At 34.9% G+C, this 14,817-nt stretch overlaps 3 protein-coding genes and 2 long non-coding RNA genes across 8 annotated transcripts in view; 3 read left to right on the top strand and 2 right to left on the bottom strand.

Moving 5' to 3' along the window:
* The window catches only part of LOC125055342, a gene marked incomplete at its 5' end in the record, with an annotated part of 55,552 nt that overhangs the window by 19,384 nt on the left and 21,351 nt on the right, over window positions 1-14,817 (top strand). The window lies entirely within an intron of this gene.
* LOC125055353 lies at window positions 2,050-2,725 on the top strand. 2 transcript variants are annotated; one of them, XR_007117867.1, is made up of 2 exons: window positions 2,050-2,186; window positions 2,616-2,725. It is a non-coding gene; the product is annotated as an uncharacterized LOC125055353 (long non-coding RNA). The 2 variants fall into 2 exon arrangements; XR_007117866.1 differs by lacking the exon at window positions 2,050-2,186 and adding an exon at window positions 2,193-2,536.
* LOC125055327 (protein ALP1-like) lies at window positions 2,878-5,116 on the top strand. Its single transcript, XM_047657750.1, has 2 exons — window positions 2,878-3,300; window positions 4,224-5,116. The coding sequence occupies exons 1-2, from the start codon at window positions 3,011-3,013 to the stop codon at window positions 5,104-5,106; spliced, it is 1,173 nt and encodes a 390-aa protein (XP_047513706.1). The 5' UTR covers window positions 2,878-3,010; the 3' UTR covers window positions 5,107-5,116.
* Window positions 3,291-5,768, bottom strand: LOC125055328. Its single transcript, XM_047657751.1, has 2 exons — window positions 5,351-5,768; window positions 3,291-4,009 (listed from the first exon to the last, which is right to left on the bottom strand). The coding sequence occupies exons 1-2, from the start codon at window positions 5,751-5,753 to the stop codon at window positions 3,315-3,317; spliced, it is 1,098 nt and encodes a 365-aa protein (XP_047513707.1). The 5' UTR covers window positions 5,754-5,768; the 3' UTR covers window positions 3,291-3,314.
* On the bottom strand, window positions 6,826-10,178 carry LOC125055345. 3 transcript variants are annotated; one of them, XR_007117855.1, is made up of 3 exons: window positions 10,019-10,178; window positions 8,152-8,458; window positions 6,826-7,019 (listed from the first exon to the last, which is right to left on the bottom strand). It is a non-coding gene; the product is annotated as an uncharacterized LOC125055345 (long non-coding RNA). The 3 variants fall into 3 exon arrangements; XR_007117856.1 differs by having other exon boundaries at window positions 10,015-10,178; XR_007117854.1 differs by lacking the exon at window positions 10,019-10,178 and having other exon boundaries at window positions 8,152-8,971.

Below are 14,817 nucleotides of genomic sequence, written 5' to 3' on the forward strand. Positions count from 1 at the left end.
AAAAAAAGGTGGAAAACCTACAGAGTCACCATCAGCGTATCGACCTATAGTTCTCCTAGATGAAGCCGGTAAGCTCTTCGAGCGTATTATTGCCGGTCGGATTTACAATCATTTGGAAACTATAGGACCAAACATACATGAGGCTCAATTCTGCTTCCGGAAACATAGGTCAACGATCGACGCAATTGCGCGCCTGCGAAGCGTCTGCGAGGAGCAGGTGTCACGGGGCAGAGTGGTTTTCGCGGTATCGTTAGACATCGCGAACGCTTTCAATTCCTTGCCATGGGACTGTATCGCGGACGGCCTACGCCACCACGGCTTACCGGTCTATATAAGAAAATGTGTAGCATCGTACCTCAACGGCCGCCGTGTTATCTTCCCGAAACAAAATGGCATAGGGAGTCACCTCATCAAGTGCGGCGTCCCACAAGGCTCGGTTCTTGGCCCCCTTCTTTGGAACATAGGTTACGATAGGGTGCTGCGAGCGAAACTAGTCCCTGGAGTGTCAACTATATGCTATGCAGACGACACCCTCGTGGTCGCTATTGGAGAAGATTTTAAGGAAGCGCGCCTCCGAGCGACAGCTGGAGTAGCTCGGGTGGTTTCTGAAATCAAGAAGCTCGGCCTTGTTGTCGCCCTTCAGAAATCAGAAGCTATATGCTTCTACGGCCACAGAAAAGCTCCACCTCAAGACGTAGACATCATCGTCGGCGGAGTAGCTATCCGGGTCGGTACTACGCTCAAATACCTTGGGCTGATTCTTGACCCACGGTGGACTTTCAGACCACACTTCGTGGCACTTGCCCCTAAGCTCACCGCCACCGCAAACATGCTCTCGCGCATAATGCCAAACCTCGGCGGGCCGAGTGGGGGGTGTCGCCTCTTATACGCAAATGCGATCCGGGCAAAAGCACTGTACGGGTGTCCCATATGGGCCGACAAACTGACCGGGTACAATCGCACAATACTCAGGCAGTCGCAGCGAGTGGTCGCTGCCAGGGTTGCGAGGGCGTACCGCACTGTGTCTTATGACGCAGTGTGTGTTATAGCCGATACCGCGCCATGGCATCTCGATGCGGCTGCTTTTAGCGAAGTATATTGGAGGAGGGCCGAAGCTCGGGAAAAAGGGGATAACCCCACACTGGAACAATTAAACGCGTGGCGAGCCTTAGAAGACCAGGAATTGTTAGTAGAGTGGGAAAGAGAGCTGGCGGATGCGAGTGCCGGTAAATATACTACCGAAGCCCTCAGACCTTTGCTTCAACTTTGGGTAAAGAGGCGCTGGGGTCACCTCAGCTATCGACTTGTGCAGATGCTGTCCGGACACGGATGTTTTGGTAGCTATCTGCACAAAGTAGTAGGGTGTGAGGAGTCACCAACCTGTCACCACTGTGTCGGAGACAGCCGGGACGACGCCCTGCATACACTTAGGGACTGCCCAGCATGGGAAGCGGAAAGGAGACCTTTGTTAGATGCCCTCCAGGGCGAGGACGCAATACTGCCAAACGTAGTGAAAGCCATATTGAGCGCAGGAAATGACGGCTCGTGGAAAATCTTCTATAATTTCTGCGAGTCGGTCATGAAAGTCAAAGAAGAAGCGGGAAGAACCAGGGAGCTTTGTCCCGGAACCCGTCCGCGGCGGCGAAAGAAACCGCAGGCCCGTCAAATCCTCGCCACCTAAAGAGTGCCCAAGCGGGGAAGCAGGGGTCCATGCGTTCAAAAGAAGGGATGGTGATCCATCCCTGCAAGCACTGGACCCGATCTCCCCTAGCTATTCCTAAAAGCGTATGGCCCGATCTGTGAAGGATACTTGCTGTGTCAAGTATCTTCACAAATCAACAATGGGCGGGGAGAGGCGGACACAACCGCCGCATCGCATGTCGGGAAGCGGATAAGGCTCTGCTGTTACCGCATCCCGCCTAAGGCGATTGTTGGTGGCGCCTTGGGGTTTTAGTGGGTATGCACATTCGCGAGTCCCACATAACCTTCCCGCACTAAGCAGTCGCACCGCGGTGGGGTATGCGCAATGCATTTCCCCAAGTAAAAAAAAAAAAAAAATCGTATTTCGTAATTGACAATTGTCAAATTTTGGTTTGTAACAGGTAACTTCGTAGTTCGTACTTCTTAAACACTGTTTCCTCTGAATTTAATATTAGAGATGGTTTGATTAATAATTATTTTGCAAGGTATGTTAATATTACGATTATTTTTGACTTCAAAAAAATAAATAGCAAATTTAATATTAAAGATGTCTTATATTTCAGATTATAACTTTTTTATGGCATGGGTGTATGGGTGGTATTGTTAAGGACTAACATATTCTATACTGTTTATATTGCTTATTGCATGCTTTTGGTAAAGAAATATTTGACAAAAATAATATGCCTTTACTAACTGAATTACTTACAGCCTACAGATTTTATTAATTTAGACCAAAAGTTAACTTCATTGACAACAAACAGAAAACTAGTTTTCTCTAAATTTAATTTTATTCTAATATCAGAGATACATAGTTTAATTATTATTATTTTGCAAGGTAGGTTAATATTAAGATTATTTTTAACTTCAACGAAAACAAATCTCAAATTATAATTTTAAAGCTGTCTTATTTTCAGATTATAACTATTTTATGGTATGGATGTGAAATATGGTGCAGGATTAACATATTATATACTGTATAATATATTGCTATTGCATGCTTTTGGTGGAGAAATAAAAAGTTTGATAAAAATAATATGCCTTTTTATTACCGAATTACAACATTACATAGTTATGCCTGCCTATGCACATAAGAATTAATTCATCTTAAAAATCTATTTCTTTACAGTTTTTATAATTTTTTACACTAATTTTATTACATTGATACACACAACTGTTTAGAGCTAGTTCAGACATGGCGGAATCCGTGCGGATGCAAATCGCGCGGTTCTAAACGCAAGTGTTCAGACAGACGCGGATGTAAATGCGGAGTGCCGTAATCCGCATAGAGTGACAGCGTTCTAGTCCAATCATGGAAGTCGAAGAAGCAATATGTGTGTACTTGTTGCTCCGTAAAAAAGAAAGAAAGAAGAAACGGCAGTATTGGGTGCATCCAATATTACGTGATCGGCTCACCCATGGTCAGTTTCTGACTTTATATCCAAAATTAAGAAGTTTTGAACCAAAATTCTTTAATTATTTGAGAATGTCGATAAATTCATTTGATGAATTATTAGAAATGATCAGTGAACAAATTGCATCTAATGATACCCATATGAGGTCAAGCGTGGCCCCAGAAGAAAAACTCGTGATTACATTAAGGTAAGATATTTATTTTATACATCAGAATATATGTTTTGTACTATAGAAGACTGTGAGTCGTCAGTGCTATTGCATGATAAAGGCGATGGAGACTCTCCTGGTACGATTGTAGAATATCCTGTAAAATATCCTTGTGGGTTTGAATATTGTTGGTTTTGCCAAAATACTTCATTAGGCGTGTTCTGCTGGCTCGTGATATGAATAGGCGCTGGTAATTTCTGCCATTTCTGTATTACCTGGAGTAATTCAATTTTAGTAGCCAAACGCTTATTTTCTGGAACTTTTTTTAACTCTTTATACAATGACATACAAAAAAGCTTATCATCATCATCTTGCTTTGACATACTTTCTTGTAATTGTCTCTGTATTTTATCCCTTGATTCAATGCTATTTTCTAATATGTCAGCCAATCGCTCTTCTGAAGTAATTTTAGTCTTCTTCCTTTTATTGGGTACTGGTTGTATTTCACGTGCATTAACAAAATTATCTTGGTTTTGGTCAATGTTTTGAATTCCTTCATTTTTGGCTTCATGTATGTTTGATGTCGTTTCTTTGTTTTCTACTGTCTTCTGAAGAAAAGAAAGCCGGTCAAAATACATGTATTTTGAACCTTTACATGCACCAGAACCAGAAGGAATTGATTTGCCTTTCTTGAATTCCTTATTATAAGCATCCCGTATATTCTTCCACTTTTTTTGTAAAGTTACACCTGGAACAGAAATCAGTATTTTTAACAAAATTGTAGACTTATAAATACAGGAGCGGTCAAATATTTGAAGACACTCAAAAATTTGAAAAATTTAAAATAAAATAATTGACACTCATTATTTTAAACTAGCTGGTGCCCGCGACTTATAATTAATAAATGAAAAGTTTGCAACTTTGTTAACAAAACGATACAGATCAAGATTATATTGTTTCAGATATCTGGGTACTGGTTGTTCCTTTGGAGAACTGCATTACAACTTTCGTCTTGGCAAATCTACAATTACAGGAATTGTCCGTGAAGTATGTGAAGCTCTGTGGGAAAAAGTCGCAAAAAATGTCATGCCTGAACCCAGCGAAGATATATGGAAGAAAATAGCTACAGATTTTGAAAAATATGCAAATTTCCCCAATTGCATTGGCGCCATAGATGGCAAGCATATAAGGATTACAAAACCCAATGATTCTGGATCTTTGTATTATAATTACAAAACTTTTTTTTCCATAGTGCTGTTGGCACTTTGTGATAGTAACTATTGTTTTTCTTTCATAGATATTGGATCATATGGAAAAAGTAGTGATTCTGCAATTTTTAAAAATTCGGTATTTTATAAAAGATTAATAGAAAAGTCATTACACATACCAAAACCTAAACCAATATCTAACACAGATCCTACGCCATTGCCATACGTCATAGTTGGCGATGAAGCGTTTGGTTTATCCGAAACTGTAATGCGACCCTATGCAGGTAGAGGGCTATCATACGAAAAAAATATATTTAATTACAGGTTATCAAGAGCTCGACGTTATATTGAATGCACTTTTGGAATTCTGGCAAACAAGTGGCGCATTTTTCATAGGCCTATAAACGTTAATATAGACTTTGCCGAAGACATAATAAAGGCCTGTTGTGTGCTACACAATTTTGTTAGAACTAGAGATGGTATACAGTTTGAAGATACTTTATATACTGGGCCAATGAGTAATCTTAATACATTACATGCAGGAAGGGGTACACCGTCATCATTAAATATTAGAGACAAATATGCTAATTACTTTGTAAATGAGGGTCGTGTAGAATGGCAAGACACAAAAATATAAAAACTTGAGAGGTGTCAAGGGACACCCGGATAGAACGAAGTTGACCTCACTGGAGGCGAGTACTAGAGGCGAGTAGCGAGGCGTGGTGTTTGCGTGCGTGAGAATCGTGAGATTTTTCCCGCGCCCGATACTTACCTCCAATCACAATAACAACATTTTTATATAGTTTAGTTATTTGGGGTGGACTGTCAATTACAAAATATGTAAACTACCCTGATAAATGTAAAATTAAATACATACTGACCAAAAAGAACCTTTTTTTCCAAAGAATCCTCATTTTCTCCAAAAATATCCACCAGCTCCTGCCAAGCTCCGTTTCTAATAATTTTATTGGAATATTCTGCACATTGGATGTCCCACAAAGCAGGTCTCTTTTCCACCTCATCGATGAATAGCTCGGTGTCGAAGCGATCCATTGTCACCGTCCGATACGCGCGGCTTCCGCAGAGCAACTGAACGCGCTCTAGGTACGTCAAGTAAATAGATCCGAGCGGCAACCGCGCGAATTCATTTTCTAGCGGTTGAGTGGCGGTAGCCGCGCGGTTTGTCAATCCGCGCGGACAGGTATGAACGAATTTATAGGCGCTAATGTAAATAAGATCCGCGCGGTCTAACCGCGCGATTTGCATCCGCACGGATTCCGCCATGTCTGAACTAGCTCTTAATTATTTTGAAGAGCATTTATACTAAGTTTCAAGTAATTCTGATCATAAACAAGTTATAGTAAGTTTATTTTTTTTAGTGTTAAGGTAAATACCACTTTTCATACATTTTAGATTAGAATTGGCAGTTTCATACAATCTTACATCCCTTTAGTATAATTAATAGTAAGTAATTCTTTTTCTTGTAGTTTAAAAATGATTTCATCGTTCTTCCTCTTCTCATTTAGATGTTGAAAACGCAACTCAAAAATTTATTTTTCATATTTATTAACTGAAAGGGCATTAAATTCTGCATGAATCGCACTCCATGCCCTCTTTTTTTGCAAATTGTTAGTACTGTCTGTCTTTTTATTAAATAATATGTGTTTATGTTTTTCTATTAAATTTCTAAATCTGTCCCCTTCTTTTCCAAAATTTACCGAATGTTCTCTGAAAGTCAATGAGTCATGTAAATAAATACATTTCTAACTATATCTCTCAATATAATATATATACTTTGTGCATATACAATCCATACAATATAATAATAGCTTTATACCATTTCCATTTACCTCCTCTATATCCATACAAAATACCTATCAAACAAATTAAATTAATTTTTTTGTTACGAATGCAACCATCCCATCAATATTTTTTTATGACGTTGTCACGTTCAACTATCGCCAAATAATAGCTCAATTAGTTTGATTAATTTGAGAAAGATTATTTTGCAATTACCCAAGCCTTGTCTTGTTTCTGGTGATTTTAATGCTCACAATATAGCTTTTGGTTGTGATACTACCAATTCAAGAGGTCGTGAATTATTTGATGATGCTGATTTATGTATTTTAAATTCTGGTGACCCTACTATTATTTCTAGACCTGGTAATAATGCATCATCCATTGATGTTACTTGTGTTAGCCCTGATATTGCACCACTTTGTGAGTGGTATGTCGGTGATGACTCTTTAGGGAGCTATTTACCTACTTTTGTTAACATCATTACCTCAACTCAAAAATATACAGTTCAACAGTCTAAGAAGATACATAAGTATTTATATAATAAAACAAACTGGAATATGTACAATGACAAATCCAAAGATATATTTGATAAATTTTCTCCTTCAACAATTGATACTTTAGTTCAATATGATGAATTTTCTAAATTACTACTTAGTTTAAAAGAAAACTGTGTTCCATTGTTAAAGCATAAATCTTCTAGTAAAAAGTCTGCTCCTCCAGCTCCTTGCTGGAATGATACTTGTGCCGAGGCTGTAACCAAATCAAGAGAAGCGTTAGCTAATTATAGACGTAATATGACAATGGACAATTATATAGAATACTAGCTGGCCTGGCGAACATCGTACCGCCTAACAGTCGATTCTTTATTTTTTTTAAATACTTATTCTGCTATTCGGGAATCGGGACACCGGACAATCGGTCTAGCTAGTAAGATAAAAAAAAAGAAAGTTGATAATACAACAAATACATTATGTCAAAAAATAAAAATTTACCTTCCCAGAACCCCTCCACTAACACTTGAACTTTATGATATGGTATTAAAGTTCAAATTGCCTTTAAATATTATTACGAATATTATGTATGGGAATATAGAAGTGTTGTTTTAGACTTTTTCACTCAATAATTTTTTTAATTTTTCTCTCCGTAAGAACCATCCTCGTACCTCGTTTTCATGTTATGTAGTGACAACGGAAAACGGGTTTCATTTTTATATATAAGTATAGATAAGAAAATAGATTCGAGGAAAAAAATATTATAAAAATGGCTAAGAGAGACAGTTGGAAAAGTCTTTGATCGTCTTTTAATAGATTCACTCCAGTATCCCGAGTGTGGAATTTTATTAGAAGACTTAAGAGAATTAACATTAATAGAAATGTGTCCATAAATGATGAGTGGATAGCAAGTTTTTTAGAGAAGTTAGGGCAGCCTAGTAATAACAACGATAATAATTCTGGTTTATTCGAATTTAATGATGGAAGTCAGTGGAGCAAGTTTCTACTTAACTCTTTTTGTTTTGAAGAACTTGACATGGCTTTGTCTTCAAAAAGAATACAACCCCTGGTCTTGACGATATTCCTTATATTATGCTTCAAAATCTACATGTTTCTGTAAAACATATTATACTTAATATTTTAAATTCGCTTTGGTCTCAGCAATTGATTCCAGAATCCTGGAGGTTGCAATGTGTCATACCAGTGTTAAAACCTGACAAACCCAATGATCATTTTAATTCGTACAGACCTATTTCTCTTACATGTTGTGTAGGGAAATTGTTTGAGCAAATGATTAAGATTAGACTGGACTATTTTGTTGAAAACCAGAAACTTATTCCTTCTTGTCAGTTTGGATTCACAAAAGTGCAGCAGAAAGTTTTATAGCTTACCTGACTGATATGAAGAAGTGTTTGTTATCAGGTTCTACTGCAATTTGTGTTTTCCTTGATGTTCAGGGGGCATATGATAATGTAGATCTTCACCAATTAATTAGGGTGCTATATTCTTTGGGCTTCCCAGGAAAGCTTTTAAAATGGATTTTCCATACGTATTATGGTAGTTTTTTATATATTAAATACAATAATGTTTTTCATGGTCCAAAATTAGCATTCAAAGGGTTGATGCAAGGGTCTTCTTTATCTCTAATCCTGTATAACCTTTATACTTCACAAATATATAATAGATATGTGACTGAATCTGTGAAAATATTACAATTTGCTGATGACATCTTAATATAATATAGTGTAGGCAGTAATTTACAGGTTACTCAAGCAAAAGTTAATTCAGCTTTATGTCAACTTAACTCCTATTATACTGAGATACTTAAATTAAATATAAATAGTAGTAAAAGTTCAGTTTTAGCTTATGGTATTGATACTAAATAAATAATGTAAATGTTAAGTATAACAATAAATTAATCCCTCAAAATAGCAAAAAAATGTTTCTTGGTGTAATTTTTGCCACTAAATTAAAATTTACCCAACACATTGACAATATTTGTAGGAGAGCTTTGAAAGGTATCAATATTTTGCGGTCCTTAGCAGGAACTTTTTGGGGTTCTGATCCAAAAATTCTTTGTTTATTATATAAAAGCTTAGTATGTAGTCATTTTGATTATAGTTGTCTGGGATATATGAATATTAGTCCTATATTATTAAAAAGCTTGATGTTATCCAAAATATTGCTCTTAGAATTGTTACTCCTGCAATGCGGTACGCATTGCAGGAGTAACAATTCTAATCTCCTATCAATTCTATGGAGGTTGAGTCATGTGTAGAACCACTATGTATTCGGCGAGTATTAATTGCTGAAAAATTTTGCCTGATAGTTATAACTTCTCAGAATGTTAATTGAATTCTTATTCTATAACTATCACTAATACACCAGATTTGCCTTCAAGTATAACAGCGACTAATGTTCTCAATAACCAGATCCCTGAATTATTGGGAATTATGAGCTTTATGACTGATTTATCTGATAATATGTACAAATCTGAACTATGGTCTGTATATCTCTGTAAATATAAAGCTCTTATGTGTAAATTAAATATAGATATGTCCAGTGTAGTAGATAATAGTTACAAAGTCTACACTGATGGGTCTAAATCTTCATCTGCAGTGAAATCGGGTTACTATGATCCTCAGGCTAAAACCTCAAAATGTTTTATGTTAAGTAATACTTGCAGCATATTTACAGCTGAAGCTTATGCTATCTATCAAGTTGTATTGTACTTACAAAGTTTACAAAATAATGATAACTATGTGGAGTTCCTAATAATTTCAGATTCAAAAAGTGTGTTAATTAATGGCTTTAGACAAATGTCATACTCATTATAGAAATTATTTATTGTATAAAATTAGAGAAGCATTGATATCTTTGGATACTCCAGTAACATTTAAATGGGTGCCCTCTCATAGGGGTATCAAGGGAAATAATATTGTAGATGGTATCGTCAATTCTAATTATGATGAGGATCATAGTATTACATGCAGAGTACCTTTTACGGATTTTCTTTTCGACTTAAAACAAAGAAGTCACAAGTTATGGGAAAGCTATTGGAAATTATCCTCACAGCATAAAGGTAGTTGGTATGCAGAGATCCAAAAAGAACTTCCAAGTAAACCTTGGTATGATAAATACAAAGGAGCCAATGAACGTAAATTTATAACCATTATTAATCGTTTGAGGTTTGGCCACTGTCATACTCTAAGCCATTTATTTCGTTTTAAAATTATAAATAATAACAGATGTACATACTGTGGAGCAAATGAGGCCGACTTATCCCACCTCATCTTGAGTTGCCCGACCTTTAAATTGCAACGATTAATACTAGTAACGGATATTAATATATTATGAAGTTGTTAGTTGATGGATTTTGATGAGAATAATCAGACTAAACTTTTTTTTTTTATGGCTCTGGCACGGTTTGTGCATTAGCCAGCGTCAAGTATAATGGCCGATTTACATTATCTTAGTGTTTAGGAGAGTGCTTGCTTTAGTAAACGCTACTTGCTTTAGTACGGTTCTACTTGACTTTCAAGTTGAATCAAAATAGAATCGCTTTTTATTTTTGTTTCAAGTGATACCCCTCCCGCGCCCGCGCACCCCCCGAGATCTTCCCTCGTTGTGTGTAAACACGTAATTTAGTCAAATCTTTAGGAGAGTGCATAAATACCGTGAAACGCGTGCGTGTTTTTTTATTTTAAAATAAAATAAATAAAAATAAAATAGCCTTTATTGCTGAACTTATTTTTACAGTAATTTTTCTTACAAATACGTTTATAACTTTTAACAGTTTCTTTTCTTTTCATAAATCCGGTATCGGTAAACGGTCGTTTCTACATTTCAGCTTGTCTTTCGACATAGGCCTCCTCTAAAGATTTCCACTCTGTTCTATTTTTCGCTATGCGCGTCCATATTGGGCCCGCCACTTTTTTGATGTCGTCCTCCCATCTTCTAGTCTGTCTGCCTCTGTTTCTTTTACTATCTCGTGGTTGCCATTCTGTTATTATTCTCGTCCATTTCTCCTTCTTCTCTCTTATCATATGTCCAGCCCACCTCCACTTTAAGCACTTGTATGTTGTGTATGCATTCTTAAATTTTGTTTTGTTTTTGATACATTTTAGTTTAACTCGGTCTTTTCTTTTAATTCCTATTGTGCTTCTCTCCATTCCATTCTGACAAACTTTTATTTTCCTTGCTTGTTCTTCTGTCAATGCCCATGTTTGGCACCCATATAGTAAGCATGGTAAGATACACATATTGTATATTCTCCTCTTGTTCCTCATAGACATATCCTGGTTCTTCATGACTTCACTGAGTGACCAATATCTCTTCCAAGTATTAGTTATTCTTCTTTCTATTTCTTTTTGCATACATTCCTCAGTAGATATTAACTGTCCCAAATACACATACTCCTTTACATACTCTATTTCTTCATCATTTACTGTTATGGACTCTGTTTGTGAGGAGTTAGACATTACTTTTGTTTTCGATAAGTTCATTGACAGGCCTGCCTTCTTACTTTCTTCCGCTAACTGTTGCAACATTTCCTTTAGGGTTTTCGGGTTTTCCGAAAATAAGATTAGGTCGTCTGCAATTTTTTATTTTAAAGATGGCTAAATGGTCGGAAGATACAAGCAAATATAGCTTAAAGGGGATAGTTTGCCACCGGAAATATATTAAATTAAAATTGTCAATTTTTATTATAATTACAAAAAATACTGAAATCCGAACAAAAACAGTTTCACTGTAAAAAAATCACGCCAAGTCCACGTTCATAAGACTTTTAAGAAAAAATTTTTTTATTTCTTTACAAAAAGATATAAAATTAAAAATTAAAAAATGCAAGTAATCGATATGGTTGTATATGATTTTCGAAAATTAAATATTACTAAATTTTATGTGTTAAGTAAGAAATAAGGTATATTATTACTTTGAGTGTATTTATTTTAAGAAATATCCTTGTAAATTACTCGAAATAAAATGATGCGCTCACTATTTGTTTTTCAAAATAGCTATGCAACACATAAACTATTTGGAAGATAAATTGTGCTATTTGACATTCACCTTACTCATAACTTATGTTGGACTTTATGTGACAAATAGCGCTATCTGACAGTCGTGAAACGCAACAATAGTGTTTATCCTACAAATAAGTAATAAATAGATAATTCGGAACTTATCCGTACATTGTGAAACAGACCCTTAGCAAGTATTGGGTGTCTCTATCTATGTCTATGGTTTGACGGTTCTCACACAAAAAATATTTTTCTAGTATGCCATTTAAAAAATTATCTGCTAATGTTCTCAGATTAATACTGATATTCTAAAATATAGCTTTCAATTTAAATTTGATGAGAGTGATACGAGGCATGACTTTTAAGTTTTGTCGTTTTAAGAAAAAAACACTAGAACCTTATAGACAGGGATGTACGCGATCTGAAAATTAATTGATGATGAATTGAATGATTTTTTTTTTAATCGATTTGTTCCTAATTTTTGAATTAATTTCAAAATAAACACCCTAAATATTTTATGTTTTTTTAATTAAAAATAAACAATAGAAATTAAAAACACAAATTAACGTTTAAGAATAATCAAAATTAACTTATTCTCGTTTTGATAGATTTTAGGTGAAATTTGATAAATGCTGAGTGTATGCCTTTTCAGTAGCACATTGCAGTATTTTTGTTGTCTTTTTAATTGTATGTAGTCTTGTGCTGCTGAATAAATTTATTTTACTTTTAAATTATAGTGTTCCATTCAAACTTGAGTTTTTGTAAAATTAACTGGTTTTATCATCCTTTCGATGTTTTACAAAAAAACATCAATGCATGGAGCCATGGAGTATATCAATTCATCTTCAAAGAATCGGATTCAATGTATCGCATTGTAAACATCGTTGTATATCGAATATCCCTAATACTTCGAGGGTTATAAAAGATCAGACATAATGTCGGGAGGTGGCAGATGAAAAATTGACTATGTTTGATTTTAAATTATAAAAATAATCGATTATGATTGATTTTAAATTATAAAAATAATCGATTATTAATCGATTATTTCAAATATAAAAATCGGGTAAAAAAATCGATTTTTACTTTTAAAAAAATCGATTAAAATCGTTTTTTTTTATAATCGATTATTTTTTCACATCCCTACTATAGTACTCTATGTGTACGACTGTACACCCCCTGAAACATAAGCTAATAAATTGACTTGGCAATTATTGTGGTGTTCTATTAAGAGTGAATTCCAACTATTGAATATATTTCTCACTATGGAGATATTAGTGCAGAATTATCTACGAATATGCATCATGTTCTATAACTTTTCAAACTTTGAATTAAAATTGTGAACAGATAATCAAGGAATACAGGATACTAAAATATCTAATACATCGTATTTAATTTGACGGAAAATAATTAAATGTAATGTAAGAACAATAGGGGCGTTATATTTAGAAACAACGCATTATAGCAATAACATGTTATTTTCCTTGTTTAAAATGATAAGCGTAATTGAAATATGTATTAAAACCATCCATGAAAAAATATTACATGTATCTAACACGTGCTCCGCATTAATTATTCTAGAAATAATTTGCAAATATAAAACTATTTATAGTCAAGTTTTTATAGTTTATTGATGTCCAAAAAAAATTCAGCTGTTCCAAAGCTATAATCGGAACGGAATCTTGACAACCGGATAGTTAATAATAGTTCATGGCTGCCAGACAGCCATATATTAATTTATATCACCTCATCGACAGCTGTTGTATAAATGAGCATAAAAAATCCAAAGATGGATTCTGATTGGCGCGCGCCAAATAATTACTTTCGGTAGGTATGAACAGTATGTATAAAGTTCGACTGTTAACTTACAGCCCTATGATTAAATTAGGTAGGAGATTAATAGCGATTTATTTAGGCAACTTACTAGAGCACATCGCGTGCCTAATGCCAAAAGAGCGTATTACAGCAGTTAGATAGGGTTTTATGCCAAAAGGGCGTATAAAAAATTTTTTTTTGCCATTCTTTCTAGGATCGCTCGAAACGTAAAGATCTGCAGAAAAAAATTTTTTTACTTATTAACACCAAAAGGGCGTATAACTTGAGACATACGCCCTTTTGGCTTTGGAATCAATTAATGAAGTCACTTCCGTTGGCAGGATCACCCGATTGCGGTCAAAGATAGTTATGTTCCAGTATCTACATTTTGACGAGTTTTTAAACTTCAATACAGGAGTAGGGAAAACTTTCTTCCACTATTTGATGGTGTTCTTGTTCCAGTACGTGACCCAGGTTAGATTCTTTAATACATTGTTCGCAGTTTTTGGCAAAGGAATTTTTTTAGTGAATTTCGCGCCCATTTTTAAAAAGTTAGGCTATCAGGATAAAGGTCCTAGTCCTGACTATAGTTAGGTACTGAATGTGAAATCTTTTATTTAGCTGGACATTAATTTTGTAGCATTGCGCTCCATAATCACGTTAACCAATTAACTCTACATTTAGATTATTATATTACTAATGAGGAAAAAACTATCCTGAATTTTTGTTTGCATTCTGTTTTTAACAATGCCTATAAGGAATTTTAGGCTAATTAAAAACTAATTAAAGGCTAACTAATTAAACTAAAAACTTACTAATTAAATGATGGGAAACTACAGTGAAAAAAAGATATTTGACAGCTTGCAATTACACACGCCAGGCGGCGCAAGAATAAATTTTACATGAACTATAGCTTAAAGGGGATAGTTTGCCACCGGAAATATATTAAATTAAATTGTAAATTTTTATTATAATTACAAAAAATTCTGAAATCCGAATACAACGTGGTTCATAAGACTTTTTAGAACAAAAAATATTTCTTTTCAAAAAGATATAAAATAAAAAAATAAAAAATCCAAGTAACCGATATGGTTGTATATGATTTTCGGAAAATAAATTTTTTTTTGTTGTAAATTTAAAAATTAAAAGAAACAATTTTGGAACGTACTTGGTGTGCGTCATTGTGTAGGTACTTCAATTTTTTTTAAAAGTCCTAGTAGATAG

Source organism: Pieris napi, chromosome 13 (genome assembly GCF_905475465.1).
Source record: "Pieris napi chromosome 13, ilPieNapi1.2, whole genome shotgun sequence".
NCBI classification, from domain to species: domain Eukaryota; kingdom Metazoa; phylum Arthropoda; class Insecta; order Lepidoptera; family Pieridae; genus Pieris; species Pieris napi.

Excerpts from the sequence above, each read along its gene's own strand:
- LOC125055327 (XM_047657750.1), top strand. The coding sequence starts at position 3,011 with ATGGAAGTCGAAGAAGCAATATGTGTGTACTTGTTGCTCCGTAAAAAA. Across the intron at positions 3,301-4,223 it reads AAACTCGTGATTACATTAAG|ATATCTGGGTACTGGTTGTT; the intron begins GTAAGATATTTA and ends ATATTGTTTCAG.
- LOC125055328 (XM_047657751.1), bottom strand. The coding sequence starts at position 5,753 with ATGGCGGAATCCGTGCGGATGCAAATCGCGCGGTTAGACCGCGCGGAT. Across the intron at positions 4,010-5,350 it reads GGAAAAAAAGGTTCTTTTTG|GTGTAACTTTACAAAAAAAG; the intron begins GTCAGTATGTAT and ends TTTCTGTTCCAG.